General features: G+C 41.2%; 1 protein-coding gene across 4 annotated transcripts in view; it reads right to left on the bottom strand.

Moving 5' to 3' along the window:
- Nucleotides 1-68: 68 nt before the first annotated feature.
- The window catches only part of LOC106609498 (pleiotrophin-A), a 52,441-nt gene continuing 32,596 nt past the window's right edge, over nucleotides 69-19,913 (bottom strand). For all 4 annotated transcript variants that reach the window (XM_045722171.1, XM_014208377.2, XM_014208379.2 and 1 more), the window contains 4 exons: nucleotides 14,828-14,922; nucleotides 14,325-14,498; nucleotides 10,355-10,516; nucleotides 69-1,000 (listed from right to left, as the gene is read on the bottom strand). In XM_045722171.1, coding sequence (XP_045578127.1) covers nucleotides 945-1,000; nucleotides 10,355-10,516; nucleotides 14,325-14,498; nucleotides 14,828-14,922 — 487 coding nt within the window. In that variant the 3' untranslated portion in view covers nucleotides 69-944. The remainder of the gene's footprint in view (nucleotides 1,001-10,354; nucleotides 10,517-14,324; nucleotides 14,499-14,827; nucleotides 14,923-19,913) is intronic.

The raw sequence follows: 19,913 nt of genomic DNA on the forward strand, positions 1-19,913 counted from the left end.
TGGCATTTTGTGTCCAGATTATTGAAATGATAGTGGTGTGGAGAAATGTATCACTTGTTTGGTCGGAATTGGAAATTACGCACATTAGGTTTTTATTTAGCTTTCATATTACGCCTCCATAATTTCATATGGACATGCAATTACTTCAATCAGGGTGAGTAAACATCACACATATTTGGACATCATTTCAAACTTTGTTTTTTTTAATGTAGTCGATAATTAGGACAGGTCAACTCCAGTTGTAAACTACAATAACAGTTTTACTCAGAGTTCAACTGGAGAGCGGGGGAACTACAAAGTGAGGTATAATAGCAGGAGGACCAGAACTAATACTGGACACAACCTCTTACACACTAACAACTGTACAGTACAGTAGCTAATTTATACAGTCATCTGACAATAGTTTACATCTTTCACTGTAGATAACATTAGAAAAGGAATTTCCTTCACATCAATGAGTACTTATGTTTCTTATTAATGTATGCCCTCAAAAATTGTTCGAATTTTTTTTACCAGCAAAATAACCTTTAAAACCACAGTAAAGACATGAGGTTTTAACTTTAAGCTGCTTTAAATCAAGACATGCAAGAAAGGATTTTTTATTTGAGTGAGAATAATTGTGTCACCTCAAACAAAATGGATGTTATGTAATATGAACAAAAATCAAATTTATTTAGATTTTCCAAAAATGACCCTGAAAAATGTTACGGTAAGCATTTTAGTAAGAAATGCTTAATTTGTATTATTTACGCAGAGTATTAAATCCCCTACAAGAAATTCATATGAGAAATTTGGAAAGAAATACATTTTATCACTTCTATCCAACTCTTTGTTGTGTAGCTGCTACAGGCCCCTATAAACCTACAGGACAAACAAATAGGAACCATGTTGAGATAGGGCAGTATAAGCATCAACTTCCACTTCCTGATTCCCATGATGCACCACTAGTCCATCGGAGTGCGCTCCCTCTTCTTCCCATCCCGTTTCGGCTTCTTGGCATCTGCAGGAACAGGTGGGCATCAGGTTAGAATCGACATCCACACTGTTACTTACCCTGCAGTCAGAATGTTTTTGAAGATCATAACCTGCCTTTCGGACAGTCTTCCATGAAAAGTGAATTTGCCAGTTTTTCAGATATAATCAACCATTTGGGTTTTAGTGGAACTTGTTATTGGTCTTCAAACAGTGAATATCTTTTGATATTTTTATTTGAGCCTTAACTGGCACTCCACTTCAAGCTCCTGTCTCACTCACTCACTGGGTGTGTTGTTAATCCTACCGCTGGCCTGAGGATTGCAGGTTTACTGTGCATGTGGACAAACATGAAAGTGCTTAATCATCGTCCCACAAGAGTGGCTTTAGTACCTGACAGCCATGGCAGGAACCACAGTCCATACCCCTGTCTCTGGTCTGATGAACAGGAGCAACATACCTCACTCGCCATACATATATTCTGCTATCTATCTATCTATCTATCTATCTATCTATCTATCTATCTATCTATCTATCTATCTATCTATCTATCTATCTATCTATCTATCTATCTATCTATCTATCTATCTATCTATCTATCTATCTATCTATCTATCTATCTATCTATCTATCTATCTATCTATCTATCTATCTATCTATCCGTCCATCCGTCTATCTGGCTGCTTGTCTATCTGCCTTCCTGTCTGCTTGTCTGACTGTCTGTTTATCTGTCTGTCTAATCTGTCTGTCTGTCTGCTTGTTTGCCTGCCTGTCTGTCCGCCTGCCTGTCTATCTGTCTGTGTGTCTGTCTGCTAGTCTGTCCGCCTGCCTATCTGTCTATCTATCTATCTGTCTGCTTGCCTGTCTGCCTGTTCGCGTGTCTGCATGTCTGCATGTCTGTCTGCGTTTAGAAGCGCGTGAGGGGGAAAGTAAACAACAAGGAAAAGGCAGGACTCATCTAAAGTCTGTTTCCCCCAGGAGCTCCTATCATTGTAGATTACAGGGTGGGATGTTGTTGGTGGGCGGTAACAGACGAGAATGTCAACTGGCTAATCAACACCTGTTTGTTTTGTACCTGATCTAAAGCAAGTTCCCACCTGCCACTAATTTAAGGTCCTCCCACGTCAGTTTGTTGATGAAAGCCACCCTCTCCAGCTAATCTGCGAAAAAAACGTCCTCAACATAAAACATTTAAACACTCCATCAATACTACTGTACGTTGCCGCTCCACTACAACATATTAGAACGATTCAAACTGGATTTAAATTTACAGCACATGAATCGATCTATTCACCACCGATGCAGCATTAGCCAATATACAGTACCAAGCCAAGTCATATACAGTACAATAAGACATCAGCATTAAACATGAACAAAGTCATGCAAACATTGAGGAATCATTTGCTTATCCTTCACATGCCCTTTAATAATCTATGTGAAACGTCCTATCAGCATTGGAGCATTAATGTGAAGAATGTGATGATAATCAGCATATAAAGTATTGTAAATCATCCCGATGCTAATCTTTTATCCCTGATAAACAAACAATGCTATCCATCGGTAAATACAGAAGTAATGATTCCTTGCTTGTATAGAATTGCCAAATCATTAATAAGTGGGTATAAATGAACCCGTTGTAAGGGTCGATATGCCTCAGGCCAATGCACAGACCTAGAGATGACTCATGAATCGCAAGTGTCTAACTGATTGGTGATAGCCTACCAGATGTTGCCTGTGCTACCAAAATGCATAATGTTTGTCACTCGAATCCTCCTAAAATATAATGTTGACATCAATGCCCCAGGGACCTGCTATACATTTCTCATAAGCACATGTATTGCAATCATATTGTGGACAAGCCAAGAGCGTTCTGTGAGTTTGGAGATTGGGATGTGGGTGTTCATACAAAACACAGAAAATTGCTCCTCGCTCCATTTGTTTGGCCAGTTTTAATTTGTTTAACTGTGTTTTTGCCTGTGCCTTTGTCAGCACATTTGGCTCCCTAGGGAGACAGAGAGAATCACATTACCTCTGCGAGCCCCGTCTGTGAGATTGGAGCTCTCACCATGCCGGAGTGCTTTCTGCTGCATAGGCACATTACTGTGTACTCTCTCCGCTCTCATTTCTGCCACCGCACTTTTGACACAGACTCATAATAATCAGAGCGGCTTGGAGAGAATAGGTTTTGAACCGGGATGCCGTGAAACAGGCTGAGTGCAATAAAACTGAATTCAGTGTCTGAATGGGCTGTCTCGTACACAGAAACACAACGACACAGCCCTTCTCAGGGGAATGATAAACCATCGCCAGCCCCAAAACAACTCCTCGACGGCAGCACCCAGGGATTTCATCTCTATAAATCCTTTTGTTTCCCCGCAAATCATCTCTGACATTCTCCGCTCCCCACTGTGGCTCCCCTGCTCCTTCTTCTGAGTAAGGAGGGAGGAGAGTAGGAGAATTCTACAGGTATTCATAACGTTTCATTTCTGCTTCATTTCGGTCACTCTCTGTTTTCCGGCCTTTCCATTTCATTCGTGGGGCCCATCTCTACCTGAGGTTAGACAAGGGAGAAGCTGACACTGAATCTCAGATCGCTCCCTCGCTGCCTCGCAGCATTGTCTCCTCAAGACTATGGGCCTGGCAGATGTTTTCTCCATTGCTCCTGGCACCAGCAGACAAGGTGGCTGTTTAGAATTGTAAATATGACTGGGCGGATATGGTGGCCCCAGCCGGAAGTGAGATAGTCCCTCGCTCTGTAGCCGGGGTTCATTACAAGTCCTCTGATCCCTCCTCTGTGACTCTGACTGGCCTGGAATCCCCTTCCAACACACACACACACACACAAACACACACAGGGGCAAGTGCATACACACACACGCACACACAAACATCGTCAGCCTCTCTGTTTCCCAGTAACCCCTTAGCTTACCAGGGCTTATCTGTCAAATGGCAGACATGGGAAATCATATTCTCAGATAGCAGGTCTTTCTTTTCAACTCTCTCCATTCTTCTTCTCCACCGTCATCCCTCCCTCCTCCTTTCACACTGTGGTTCTCACCTTCCCTAGGACAGTAGGCCCGACTTAAAACAGGACTGGCCTCCATCACACAGGATTCATTTGGGAGTATATGATCATTTATATAGGTACAGTGCTATACAATCCTGTACAGGTGCTTGCACGCACACACACACACACACACACACACACACTGTATAGAGATTACCATTACATTTTAATCACTGCAGAAATAAAGTTATTTCTGTATGTCACCTTGCTATTTCTGTCACTGAAATGCATGTGCACCGAAGAAATACACCAACACAAATATGATTTTAATTTGGATCAGATTCCTTTCATGTGACATCCTAAATAGGCTTTGCTCGGCTTATGTGAAAGATATTGTTGTTTTTTCGAGAACCATTACCCAAGCCAGGGGTTCCACTCCACTGTCAATCTGACATGTTTTTTTTCCGTCACAGAGAGATTTGTCTTAGCAGCTTTTTACCCTTTTGATTTCCCTAACTCCCAGGTTATTAGGATGCGAGGGAAACTTGAATTGAACCCAAAATCCCAATCAGATTGACAGGAGTGCGTGTTTTTCTCTGTCCTCGAGCAGGAAACTGTCTTAACTGTTAGCCGCCTGCCTGAAAAACAATGAGACTCTGGTCCAGTCGCTCCTGGAGAGTCTGTTCTGTTCTGGCACACCCTCTCATACAGTAGATTACTGTCAGGGCTGCTGCCAAATCTACCCTGATTCCAGTTTCACACTCTCAACAAATCGCCACAGTAGCCTACTTCTCAAAACGCAGTCAGGTTGGACATAATGTACACACTAGCCCCATGAGTCCTTTACTGGCAACATCATGCAGCAGCATTCATTATATTTTTAAACAACTTCTGCTCTCACTTGATTGGTTTTAGTGGGAGTTGTTAATAAAGCCTTTATGTGGGGAAAATAGATGAACATCTGTGTGTTGGCCTCTATATGTTGGTAACATTCTGTCACTGTATTAATGATGGAGCACTGAACTAAAGAATTAATCTGCTTTACTTTTGGAACATTTTGTAAAGTTTGGACATGAGGTATACATCTTATAACAAACTGAATGGCAAAAAATGTCTTATGTTAAACACGGTTTGATGAATGATGAAAGGCAATGTTCATCAGCGCATTGAATGAAGCAGTTAGACAAACAGGGCTAACTGTGACTGACCTAAATATTGAATATGCAATTTCATTCTATTAAGATACTCATCTAGTTTATTGTATCAGACAGATGAAATTAACCAAAACGAAATACATTAGAAATCTATAATGTCTGTTCGGCGAATTGCCAACTAAAACCACAATCTGAAATCCTCAATGTCATGTTCGGTGACCATCTCAGTCTCACTGCTCTACATAATTGAAAGAGAAAAATCGATGTTTCTTGACGTCTCCTATTGTCTTCTTTAAATGGGTGAGTCTAGATGTCTACTGGCAGTTACTGAGAGAATGCAGCATTACATTTTCATACTTGACTGCTCAATACTTGTATTTACCTTAGTTCACCCTAGTTGAAGACTTATAGAAATCACTCCCACTGAACCTTTTAGGCTCAGTGAAGAGGCTAATTCCACCATCGTGGAGCTGGATTAAACATGAATCTCTGACAAGTTTAACACTATCGCAGAATGAATCATTCAGCAGGATGTCATCGGTGTGAGCTGTGAAAGTACTGCCAAATAATATGCTAATAAATATACGTTAGCAAGGTTAAAGGATGAAAAAAAGTTGACTGAAAGTGGCAACGTGCTTTAAATATGAAGCATAAAGGGAGCGGGTGAAAATGGTCCTTTTCTGACGGTTTAATTAACCAAAACTAATATCATCTTCCAACGCTTCCACACATTTATGGAGATTCACTCTCCAATGTATTGACTATTGTGTTTAAAATGGATCCTATAACTTTGCGTTTTGTCCTCTCCAACCATGTACAGTACCAGTCAAAAGTTTGGACACACCTACTCATTCAAGGGTTTTTCTTTATTTTGAATATTTTCTACATTGTAGAATAATAACGAAGACATCAAAACGATGAAATAACACATATGGAGTCATGTAATAACCAAAAAAGTGTTAAACAAATCAAAATATATTTTATATTTGTGATTCTTCAAAGTAGCCACCCTTTGCCTTGATGACAGCTTTGCATTCTCTCAACCAGCTTCATGAGGTACTCACCTGGAATGCATTTCAAGGTAAGGGTGGTATACAGAAGATAGCACTATTTGGTAAAAGACCAAGTCCATATTATGGCAAGAACAGCTTAAATAAGCAAAGAGAAACGACAGTCCATCATTACTTCAAGGTCAGTCAATTAGGAACATTTCAAGAACTTTGAAAGTTTCTTCAAGTGCAGTCTCAAAAACCATCAAGCGCTATGATAAAACTGGCTCTCATGAGGGCTGCCACAGGAAAGGAAGACCCAGAGTTACCTCTGCTGCAGAGGATAGGGGCTCCCGAGTGGCACAGAGTCTAAGGCACTGCATCTCAGTGCTAGAGGCGTCACTACATACCCTGGTTTGATCCCGAGCTGTATCACATCCAGCCATGATCGGGAGTCCCATAGGGCGGCGCCCAGCATTATCCAGGTTAGGGGAGGGTTTGGACGGGGTAGGCCATCATTGTAAAATAACACTTCCAGGCTGTGTAAGGGCTATTTGACCAAGAAGGAGAGTGATGGAGTGCTGCATCAGATGACCTGGCCTCCACAATCACCCGACCTCAACCCAATTGAGATGGTTTGGGATGAGTTGGACCGCAGAGTGAAGGAAAAGAAGCCAACAAGTGCTCAGCATATGTGGGAACTGCTTCAAGACTGTTGGAGAAGCATTCCAAGTGAAGCTGGTTGAGAGAATACCAAGAGTGTGCAAAGCTATCATCAAGGCAAAGACTGGCTACTTTGAAGAATCTAAAATAAAACATATATTTTCATTTGTTTAACACTTTTATGGTTACTACATGATTCCATATGTGTTATTTCATAGTGCTGATGTCTTCACTATTATTGTACAATTTAGAACATGTAAAAATAAAGAAAAACCCTTGAATGAGTAGGTGTGTCCAAACTTTTGACTGGTACTGTATACATTTTTAGACTAGTAATATATTGACTGGTACCTACACTATTTCCTGGTATTGTAAGTTAATCATTCACTAAACATGTGTTCCCTTTGCAGTGGTTTAGCTTCCCATTCAAATCCCTCAGGATATACACTAGTGGTAAAGACATATATGTACTATATATGCAAATCTATGGCTTTGCTGATATGCTCTCTGACATTCCCCCTCAGCCTACCTTGCAGCTTGGTCTTGGGGATCTTGCCGCAGGGCTTGGTGGCGCTCACTGTGTTAGGACAGGTAGCATCCATGAGAGCGCGTTTCAGCACCCCTGTCCGGTTCTTCTTCCCCGTCACCAAGTCACACTCTCCCCAGGCCTGGAAGTCATACTTGCATTCACCTACAGAGACATGGTTACAACAGAGATACATATTCAATACAAAACACACATTTTACAGGATTGTTACAGCCACAAACATACCTATTGTATATACACTACCGTTCAAATTTTTGGGGTCAATTAAAAATGTCCTTGTTTTTAAAAGAAAAGCACATTTTTTTGTCCATTAAAATAACAGCAAATTGATCAGAAATACAGTATAGACATTGTTAATGTTGTAAATGACTATTGCAGCTGGAAACAGCAGATTTTTATGGAATATCTACATTTGCGTACAGAGGTCCATTGTCAGCAACCATCACTCCTGTGTTCCAACGGCAGGTTGTGTTAGCGAATCCAAGTTTATCATTTTAAAAGGCTAATTGATCATTAGAAAACCCTTTTGCAATTATGTTAGCACAGCTGAAAACGGTTGTGCTGATTAAAGAAGCAATAAAACTGGCCTTCTTTAGACTAGTTCAGTATCTGGAGTACCAGCATTTGTGGGTTCGATTACAGGCTCAAAATGGCCAGAAAAATGGCCAGTCTATTCTTGTTCTGAGAAATGAAGGCTATTCCATGCGAGAAACTGCCAAGAAACTGACGATCTCGTACAACGCTGTATACTACTCCCTTCACAGAACAGCGCAAACTGGCTCCAAGCAAAATAGAAAAAGGAGTGGGAGGCCCTGGTGCACAACTGAGCAAGAGGACAAGTACATTAGAGTGTCTAGTTTGAGAAACAGACACCTCATAAGTCCTCAACTGGCATCTTCATTAAATAGTACCCGTATAACACCAGTCTCAACGTCAATAGTGAAGAGGAGACTCCGGTATGCTGGTATACTAGGTGGAGTTGCAAAGAAAAAAGCCATATCTCAGACTGGCCAATAAAAAGAAAAGATTAAGATGGGTAAAAGAACACAGACACTGGACAGAGGAACTCTGCCTAGAAGGCCAGCATCCCGAAGTCACCTCTTCACTGTTGACGTTGAGACTGGTGTTTTGCGGGTACTATTTAATGAAGATGCCAGTTGAGGACTTGTGAGGCGTCTGTTTCTCAAACTAGACACTCTAATGTACTTGTCCTCTTGCTCAGTTGTGCACCGGGGGCCTCCCACTCCTCTTTCTATTCTGGTTAGAGCCAGTTTGCGCTGTTCGTTGAAGGAATTAGTTTACAGCATTGTACCAGATCTTCAGTTTCTTGGCAATTTCTCGAATGGAATAGCCTTCATTTCTCAGAACAAGAATAGACTGATGAGTTTCAGAAGAAAGTTCTTTGTTTCTGGCAATTTTGAGCCTGTAATCGAACCCACAAATGCTGATGCTCCAGATACTCAACTAGTCTAAAGAAGGCCAGTTTTATTGCTTCTTTAATCAGAACAACCGTTTTCAGCAGTGCTAACATAATTGCAAAAGGGTTTTCTAATGATCAGTTAACCTTTTAAAATGATAAACTTGGATTAGCTAACACAACGTGTCATTGGAACACAGGAATGATGGTTTCTGATAATGGGCCTCTGTACACATATGTAGATATTCCATTCAAAATCACCCGTTTCCAGCTATAATGGTCATTTACAACATTGACAGTACCAGTCAAAAGTTTGGACACACCTACTCATTCAAGGGTTTTTCTTTATTTTGAATATTTTCTACATTGTAGAATAATAACGAAGACATCAAAACGATGAAATAACACATATGGAGTCATGTAATAACCAAAAAGTGTTAAACAAATCAAAATATATTTTATATTTGTGATTCTTCAAAGTAGCCACCCTTTGCCTTGATGACAGCTTTGCATTCTCTCAACCAGCTTCATGAGGTACTCACCTGGAATGCATTTCACAGGTAAGGGTGGTATACAGAAGATAGCACTATTTGGTAAAAGACCAAGTCCATATTATGGCAAGAACAGCTTAAATAAGCAAAGAGAAACGACAGTCCATCATTACTCATCAAGGTCAGTCAATTAGGAACATTTCAAGAACTTTGAAAGTTTCTTCAAGTGCAGTCAAACTCAACTTAAAAACTGGCTCTCTGAGGGCTGCCACAGGAAGAACCCAAAGTACCCTGCCAGAGGATAGGGGCTCCCAAGTGGCACAGAGTCTACGGCACTGCATCTCATGCTAGAGGCGTCACTACATACCCTGGTTTGACCCCCCCCCGCAGGGGGGCCCCGGGGGGCCCCAGCATTATCCAGGTTAGGTGAGGGGAGGGGCCCCCTTATTAAACCACCTCCCCAGCTGTGTAAGGGCTATTTGACCAAGAAGGAGAGTGATGGAGTGCTGCATCAGATGACTTTATCAGCTCATCCTTTGAACGACCTCAACCCAATTGAGATGGTTTGGTGAGTTGGACCCAGAGTGAAGAAAAAAACCACAAAGAGCCCCGCATATGTGGGAACTGCTTCAAGACGTTGAAAAAGCATTCCAAGTGAAGCTGGTTGAGAGAATACCAAGAGTGTGCAAAGCTATCATCAAGGCAAAGACTGGCTACTTTGAAGAATCTAAAATAAAACATATATTTTCATTTGTTTAACACTTTTATGGTTACTACATGATTCCATATGTGTTATTTCATAGTGCTGATGTCTTCACTATTATTGTACAATTTAGAACATGTAAAAATAAAGAAAAACCCTTGAATGAGTAGGTGTGTCCAAACTTTTGACTGGTACTGTATACATTTTTAGACTAGTAATATATTGACTGGTACCTACACTATTTCCTGGTATTATAAGTTAATCATTCACTAAACATGTGTTCCCTTTGCAGTGGTTTAGCTTCCCATTCAAATCCCTCAGGATATACACTAGTGGTAAAGACATATATGTACTATATATGCAAATCTATGGCTTTGCTGATATGCTCTCTGACATTCCCCCTCAGCCTACCTTGCAGCTTGGTCTTGGGGATCTTGCCGCAGGGCTTGGTGGCGCTCACTGTGTTAGGACAGGTAGCATCCATGAGAGCGCGTTTCAGCACCCCTGTCCGGTTCTTCTTCCCCGTCACCAAGTCACACTCTCCCCAGGCCTGGAAGTCATACTTGCATTCACCTACAGAGACATGGTTACAACAGAGATACATATTCAATACAAAACACACATTTTACAGGATTGTTACAGCCACAAACATACCTATTGTATATACACTACCGTTCAAATTTTTGGGGTCAATTAAAAATGTCCTTGTTTTTAAAAGAAAAGCACATTTTTTTGTCCATTAAAATAACAGCAAATTGATCAGAAATACAGTATAGACATTGTTAATGTTGTAAATGACTATTGCAGCTGGAAACAGCAGATTTTTATGGAATATCTACATTTGCGTACAGAGGTCCATTGTCAGCAACCATCACTCCTGTGTTCCAACGGCAGGTTGTGTTAGCGAATCCAAGTTTATCATTTTAAAAGGCTAATTGATCATTAGAAAACCCTTTTGCAATTATGTTAGCACAGCTGAAAACGGTTGTGCTGATTAAAGAAGCAATAAAACTGGCCTTCTTTAGACTAGTTCAGTATCTGGAGTACCAGCATTTGTGGGTTCGATTACAGGCTCAAAATGGCCAGAAAAATGGCCAGTCTATTCTTGTTCTGAGAAATGAAGGCTATTCCATGCGAGAAACTGCCAAGAAACTGACGATCTCGTACAACGCTGTATACTACTCCCTTCACAGAACAGCGCAAACTGGCTCCAAGCAAAATAGAAAAAGGAGTGGGAGGCCCTGGTGCACAACTGAGCAAGAGGACAAGTACATTAGAGTGTCTAGTTTGAGAAACAGACACCTCATAAGTCCTCAACTGGCATCTTCATTAAATAGTACCCGTATAACACCAGTCTCAACGTCAATAGTGAAGAGGAGACTCCGGTATGCTGGTATACTAGGTGGAGTTGCAAAGAAAAAGCCATATCTCAGACTGGCCAATAAAAATAAAAGATTAAGATGGGTAAAAGAACACAGACACTGGACAGAGGAACTCTGCCTAGAAGGCCAGCATCCCGAAGTCACCTCTTCACTGTTGACGTTGAGACTGGTGTTTTGCGGGTACTATTTAATGAAGATGCCAGTTGAGGACTTGTGAGGCGTCTGTTTCTCAAACTAGACACTCTAATGTACTTGTCCTCTTGCTCAGTTGTGCACCGGGGCCTCCCACTCCTCTTTCTATTCTGGTTAGAGCCAGTTTGCGCTGTTCGTTGAAGGAATTAGTTTACAGCATTGTACCAGATCTTCAGTTTCTTGGCAATTTCTCGAATGGAATAGCCTTCATTTCTCAGAACAAGAATAGACTGATGAGTTTCAGAAGAAAGTTCTTTGTTTCTGGCAATTTTGAGCCTGTAATCGAACCCACAAATGCTGATGCTCCAGATACTCAACTAGTCTAAAGAAGGCCAGTTTTATTGCTTCTTTAATCAGAACAACCGTTTTCAGCAGTGCTAACATAATTGCAAAAGGGTTTTCTAATGATCAGTTAACCTTTTAAAATGATAAACTTGGATTAGCTAACACAACGTGTCATTGGAACACAGGAATGATGGTTTCTGATAATGGGCCTCTGTACACATATGTAGATATTCCATTCAAAATCACCCGTTTCCAGCTATAATGGTCATTTACAACATTGACAATGTCCACACTGTATTTCTGATCAATTTAATGTTATTTTAATGGACAAAAATGTCATTTTCTTTCAAACACAAGGACATTTCTAAGTGACCCCAAACTTTTGAATGGCAGTGTAGGTTAAGATACAAAAACTCAAAGCTTTTGTCGGCCATTAGTGGTAACGCACGCTCCCCTTTAGCGGGCTGGTCTCATAGACTAACCGTAACATAGTATATGTTTGGTATTGTTACATAAGACAGAAGGTTATTTTAGGCAAAAATGAATGGTGGATGGTTGGTCGGGGTGGATGGGTATGCGTATAACACAAACATCTAAGATCCCAAAGGTTGCAGGTTCAAATCTCATCATAGACAATTTTAGCTAATTAGCAGCTTTGCAACTACTTAATACTTTGTATCTACTTTACAACTACTTCAAGTTAGAAAATCCTTCCCTTAACCCTGACCTTAACCCTTTCACCTAACTCCTAACTCTATCCTTAACCCTAACCCTAAACCCTAGCCTCGCTAACGTTAGCCACCTAGCTAATGTTAGCGTTAGCCACTTAGCCACCTAGCTAACATTCACAACAAATTGGAATTCGTAACATATCATGCGTATTGCAGATTTGTAATATATTATATGAATTTCAATTGGTAACATATCATACGAATTGTAATTAGTAACATATCATACAAAATGGATGATGGTCATCCACAAATGAATACATACCATATCATACTAATTTGACTGTCCCAGATTTGTATTTACTATGTTACGTCTACCCCTAAGTCCAGGTTGCTTGTATTATGGTGATTGTAGCACCCAGAAGACATCCCATTGGTTGAATATAACTGATCAAGTAGAAAATGAAATGTAATTACATTTTTCGGCCTAGAATCATCAATTAAGACCTGGACCCTCAAGCTCAGAGAGCTGCTGTTGTGGAACATCCTTTCTTTTACTGGAAAAGGGATTTTTTCCATAAAATGTCTGATTTATTTTAATTTTATCCATTAAGTAACCTGATCATCTACTCAAAAACACCAGAACCGGTAATATTTGCAAAAAGATTTACATTCCAACAGTTCTCTGCCCCAGGACTTTCTTTATCAACCACCAACTGGTGCACCGTGTTATTAGCAAGTGTATGGCTTTCCCTGCCAAGGCCGGATTGTCTCCTTTATGCTCCATTTTGCCCAGTTTCTCCACTCTGAAGATTCCATCTGTCTTTCCCATACACAGACTGTCTGGTGTTCTCTGCCTTTCAAAGAGGGCCTCCACTCTTTCACTTTATCTTTTATTCTCTTTATGGAAAGAAAACATTTAAGCAGTCTACAGACTGGATTTCATTAAGGATCTTATTTTACATTACATTCAGAGTCCTCTTTAAACTCCTCCCCCAAGGATGCAGGGCTGTTCCAGGAAAGGATAGCCATGCCCCGTTCTTGTGTGTAAGAATGTGTGTCCGCATGCGTGTGTGTGTGCGTGTTTGTGTGTGTCATCCCTCCATCCATCTCTCCCTTCCTTTTGTTGGACTCTGGCGTAGCTCCCTCTTGGCTGTGACACTCGTTTCCCTATTTCTCTCAGAGAAAAGCTTGGGTCACTGTCACCTGGCTCTGAAATCCCAGGGCACTCGGCTGAGGGGAGCGGAGGGGGGGATGAGGAGGGGTTGACAGGACCATTGTTCTGGGAGTTCTACAGGGATCTTCAAAACAGAGTGCTCTAAAAGCGTGTGCCTCTGTACCTATAATTTGGCAGTGAACACGTGTAGCATATGGGCATGTGTGAAACTTACTCCTCAGCCTGAAGTGTCCCCACTTGCGCCAGAGAATAGCTAGCTTTTCATGTGGCGCTGACTGGTAAGATGCTTCAGGTAGGCAGTCACGTGTGCTAGCAAAGCAGAGATCTTGGGTTCAAGCCTGGGTGTGAGCTGAATCAGGAGGAAGCTAGTAGGGAAAGTGGCAGGTAGCCCATGCTCTGTTTGGAGATGAATCACATCTCTGCTGTGTATATACCCAGTCTGTAATTTCCTGAACCAGGCAATCATTCTCTGGGAATGTCCATACATGAAGACTGATTTGGAAACACAACTGAAATCCTACTCCATTGAGTGGCAGAATGTTTTCCCCTTCAATGGACATGGATACACAACAAAAAATATGACCAAAACAAAAAGACATAAAATCCCTAGACCAGTCATGTTCGTGCTGAATTGTAAATGTGTTTTGAGTCCGCTCCCCATGACCACACTCACACACCTCCAAACTGCTTCTTCCAGTTACAGGGGATCTTGCAGCGCTGGGTCTTGATGGTCTGCTTGCAGTCGGTGCCAGTGCGTGTGCCCTCCCTGGTGCCCAGGCCGCAGTCACCCTCGTTGGCCACGCACACACTCCACTGCCACTCCCCACAGTCCGACTTACGATCCTTCTTCCCTGCAGGATCGCACACACACACCAACCTTATACTGCAGTTATGTCTGGAACATAATTATGTGGGCTGTAATTAGGCCAGGCTAGAGGTACACTACCACCGTGAAAGGTCAAAGTATTCAAATATATAAAGAACCGAGATATGCATCTGTCATTGTGAGTCTGCAGTGAGCCCCCCTGCTTAAAGTGTATTTATGCACAAATCTGACCTGATTTGAGCTTTACATCAAATTACCATTCATACCTTGTAGCAGGTACTGTAATAGGAGATCCCCCTCCATCCACATATCATCTGTCTGTCTGACTGCTACCAATCTGCCAGTGTTTCTCACCTTGTTTCTCAGCTTTCCCCCCCTCGCCTGCTGTCACTGTGAGGACCAGGAGGGCCATGACGGCCAGAAGTGTCCACTGCTGCTGTCCTGACATGCTAGGATAGAGGGAGAACAAGCATTGAGGAATAGCAAGTACAGAAACCTATGTAACTCTGTGGGAGACATTCCATCACCACCCTCTTATTTCTTCAGATGAAGGGGCAGACCTGACAAAGAACCACAGCATGCCCCTACTTACATGTATGGTTCACAGTTACAGGTGAAGGCAAGCTCAGGCTATTTGTGGAATAAATGGTTGTTATTTGCTACAATGGCCTGCTGTGTGCTGCACTGTGCTCGGGTCTACAGATGTGTATGATGACATGGGGAAATTATCGGCTGTCAGACAGTGATATAGACGATTTGGAAATAGAAAAAACTTTTTTTGCATGTTCTTTATGAATAGACTAATTGTTTCCCCTCCAGGCGCTCTCCGACCTCCCTGCGGCCCAATGAAGAGAAGCACCGTTCTAATCGCGGGTGCTGCTGTGATAGGGAACTCTGGGTGGTGGAATTGGCGCACCATCCCCGTTTCTCATTCATTCCTTCTTTCACTTTCCCCTTGTTTATTTTGGAGATACCCTAAAACCCACAGAAGGGGAATCAGCGTGAGATTTAAGCAATTACCGAGCGTCTTGGAAGCCAAAATGCTCCACTGTGTCCAAATTACTGCAAAAGGTACAGCCTGGCGGGGAAATCATTTACATTCGGCAATTTTAATGAATCATGAGCTGACATGGCTCTTACCGCCGCCCTGGTGCACTTGGCCCTGTATTTTTTGTCCTCTCCAGTTTGAGACTTTGCAGAAGTTGATGCACCCCACGTCTATTAGCGATGTAGGCAGCGTGATAATCCATTTAAAAAGATGCCATTCAAAACTCTCTCCTTTATTTTATTATTAGCCATTGTTAATAGAGCGTTCACTGGTTGAATTCACTTCTGCTCTCAGTGCATCTAAATATAATGAGTCTACTCTGAGTTTAACTCATCTGAACCTTTACAATACAGGGCTTGAACCCTCAACAGTGGAAGCATACAACATACCCACTTTAACTGAGAGGCAGAATAACATTTCATTTGATTTGAGAACCCCTTTAGACAGACTGTTTTCTTGCCAGAAGCAGTTTTGTGTCAGTCAAACTGCTCAGTCAATGTTCCATTCCTCTCTCTATTCCAAGAAAAATCTTGTTAGTCCAACACCTTTGATCGTTTCTAAAAATAGACAACCTGCAAAGTCTAAAGTGTTTTCTGAGAAATTCCCCAATCGTACTTCTGGATTGCAACCAGGAGTTTGGAAGCTACGGCATTGTGACATCTCAAAGGAGAAGTCTTTCCCCTTAATGATTCATAAGCAGTCTGCAGATGAGTTACAGTCCAGGTCCAGGTGTAGTTGAGGAGGGCTACAGGTTAAAGGGGGATATCAACATCCTGCAGTATTCAGTACAGTATGTTCAGACAGAATAGTATGCAGAGGGGTAGACAGCAGAGTTTCCCTCATTGCAATGGAATCAAGTGTTCCTACTTTCACTCACTGGTGCTGTGCATCAAATATTTACACCAAATCTCTTTCTGTCTCTCAGAGCATGACAACACTTTCCATAATGGATGAATGGATTGATTCAGTACACTTGACTTTTAGATGCTACATGTGCATCTCCATTGTTACCTGGATTTCCATTTAAAAAATAAAAATGGTTTTATTGTCACATACACCAGATAGGTGCAGGGAAATGTGTTGTTTTAAAGGGTCAGCCATAGTAGTACAGTGCCCCTGGACCAAATTAGGCTTAAGTGCCTTGCTCAAGGGCACATAGATTTTACACCTTGTTGGCTCGGGTATTCAAACCAGCGACCTTTAGGTTACTGGCCCAACGCTCTAGCTGGTACGCTACCTGCCGCCCTACTACTACAGAGTCGAGTTCTCAGATATTGTACACACCATGCATACTGTACCATACCCAGGTTATCGTATGATATTTCACTGTATTTGGGAATAAAGTAACCATTTTTTCCCCACTATCCCTCCCACCACCCATAGATAATTTCAAATGTATATTTTCTCATATCACAACCAGACACAAGTCACCCTATGACAGTGGGATTCAAAGTTGTGGTCGTGAACCTCCAGTTGGGTTGCCAAAATTGTACATTTTTATAGCTATTTTTTTTTTACCATAAAATAAGAGTACAGATTATTGTATGGGACAATATACAAAAGTTTTTGAGAAAGATTATTTGAAAAATAGAATTTTATTGAGTGAATGTATTCGTGACTATTGTCCAATGTCCTCTGTCACATAAGCAAAAGTCTTATGTGATTATGTATGTCCAGACATCGATTAACACCTCTTTATTATGAAAGCACTGACTGTCATTGACTGTTATTGATGTGGGGATATTTATCATGTGGAATATATTGTCTCAATGTGTTTGTACCTTTTTCAAACCTTTATTGAAGTTAATTGTCAATTAGGTAATTGGTAGGGTTTGTGATGCATTCTGGGTAATAGGTATTGCTACAAGAAGCTTATAATTTCTTTGGTTGTTAGACAAGACATCCAGGTAACAGGTTGGCTTGCTGCCGGTTAGTGCTGAGCGGTTAGCCAACATCAGTTCTATTTCATTCAGTTTTTTTTTCTGTGAGCTCAATAGTCAAATTGCACAGTATCTCTATAGATTAATCAGATCCAGCCTGAACTGTGCGATGTAGTAGGGAGTTGTAGTTTCCAGCAGGCCAATATTCTACATAGTTTAGTGCATAAAACATGGTAATTAACTACAATGACCATAATCTAATTGTCCGGTCTGTGTTTCCAAAGACAGTACGGTATGAAACTATGCATGTTTCTTTACACCTGCTACAGAGGAGACAAGAATGCGGTATTGCGAGGTCAGCTGTTGCTTGACCAGGTATCGCTACCTGAAAATACATGATCAAAGTAATTGATAGTTGGTATTCGGCAGCCATAAAAGCATGCGTTATTTACTTTGAAGAACTACATAATTGTGATTTTTGTCAGACAGCAGCTCTATAGAGATGAAATGATGACTTGGAATGAATTAAGAAAGTAATCAAATAAAACAAATGTAATATACACAACAATTTAAATATTTTATTAAAGTAATGTGAATAAATGATGGTTAATAAGTGATAAGTAGTAATGGGCAGTCACTACCATCATGGGACTTTATTAATTGTTTTATTCTGTGTTGTTACAGCATTCAACACAAATAATCCAAATCGAAAACCTTTTAATTTTTTAATAATCTAACCGAAACCAAACCAACCTCAAAGCACTAATTGTTCAGCACTACTGCCAGGTTTACAGGCATGATTGAAGCCTGTGTTCTCTTTGGTTAGAGATTTATTTGATTCCAGTCTGTAGATCTGTGTTATTGCAAAAGCTAAATCCAAATGCATGGTCAACTTCACAGTATTTATTGGTTACTTTTCATTTCAATAAGAATTGAAGGTTATATGTTGATGTAAAAAAAAAAAGTACATTTACCGCTTCAAAGGTTGTCATTAGATTTGGGATGGGTGGGGTTGCGAGAAATTATTGTGAAAAAAAGTAGGGTCCCCAGAAATTCTGGTGGAAAAGAAATGGGGTCCAAGCTGAAAAAGTTTGAATACCACTGGAAGCCAAATGAGAAGGCCTAATACGATGAGTCATCATTCCTATCTGTCACAATGAAGTGGGATTCTTTCCTGCGGATCAGCGGGGAAGATCAGTGTGGAGTGCTGGGTGGGCATGTGAGGCCCAGCCCCAATCACTCCGTTAGAGGAGGATGACATGGCTTATGGACCACAGGAGAACATGCGTTCACCAGCTGCCAAGCAGGCAGGTGTACCTCAGTCCTCCTCAGCCCTCGACAGAAACACTGTGGCAGACACAGTCCATGAGCCAGGCAGAATTAGTCCTATCAAACACTCCATTTCCCCATTGATCTGTGAACAGCGGTGGCAGCGCTCAGCGAGTTTGTGGAACTCACCACAAACTCCTTCCCCTCCATTCTCACTCCACTCCCTCTCTCATTGATACTGCTTCAATAGTTAAAGCCTCTATTCATATTATCTATTCATATTATCTGATCCTTTCAGTGGCATTTGAACAAAAGGAACGGAGGCAATAAAGTTTTTAGCCGTGGAAGAAAAGCGCCGTTAAAATGAAAAGACAGTAGAAAGAGAATCGACTGGGTGGTATTAGCTTTCTAAAGTTACATGCAAAATATTGGTCATCCTCCACGGTCATCCTCCAAAGAATGAAAATGTACATTTGATATTTTTTTCATGTTTTAATATTTTGAACGGAATAGATGATATGGTAATCCAACCATTACAACTCTACTGGTATGATAGAGGGAAATATCCTAACAAATTAGGGGGATTTATGCACTAGCATGCTGTGGTAAGTAGCCATACATAAATAAAACATGCATTGAATATTATCCTCCTGAAGGCTCAGAGGCAAATCCCCATTTTCTTAAACCAGCAAGAATTAAATTATACATAGATCTTATTTGGAGATAAGTGTAGCCTTTCAAAGCAGGTTAGGTTCAAATAAACTTTACGCTGTTCATCCAACCTCAGCCGCTCACAGATTACGAAAACAAATAGGCCTAAACAAACTTGTGAACAGGGAGAAGTAACTCCTTCCCTATGCTATGCCTAGTATTGTTGTTGCAAAATGTAATGCGTACATGACAATATTCTGTTATCTTAGTGAGAAGGTGACCTACAGTAATGGTGTAACAGTGTTTATGTAGGCTAGAGAGATGGCTACCAATGCCACTAAACCAGGGTGCTAAACCTAGTTCTGGAAATGACAGATTACTCAGATTACAGAGTCCTATAACTGCCTGGTGACCTGGCGGGTTTATATACTCCTTAAGACGTCATTGTGATATCTTATTACTTAGCCATATAAAAGCTGCAGTAGGTACAACAACCTCTAATGCCTGGTACAGGGCTATGAGAGGGCCAGGAGTCTTTCCTGACTTTGTGAGAAACTCCAGGCCTTAGTAAGATCAGGTCATCACATCACTC

The sequence above is a fragment of the Salmo salar genome, chromosome ssa07, assembly GCF_905237065.1.
Source record: "Salmo salar chromosome ssa07, Ssal_v3.1, whole genome shotgun sequence".
Taxonomy (NCBI): domain Eukaryota; kingdom Metazoa; phylum Chordata; class Actinopteri; order Salmoniformes; family Salmonidae; genus Salmo; species Salmo salar.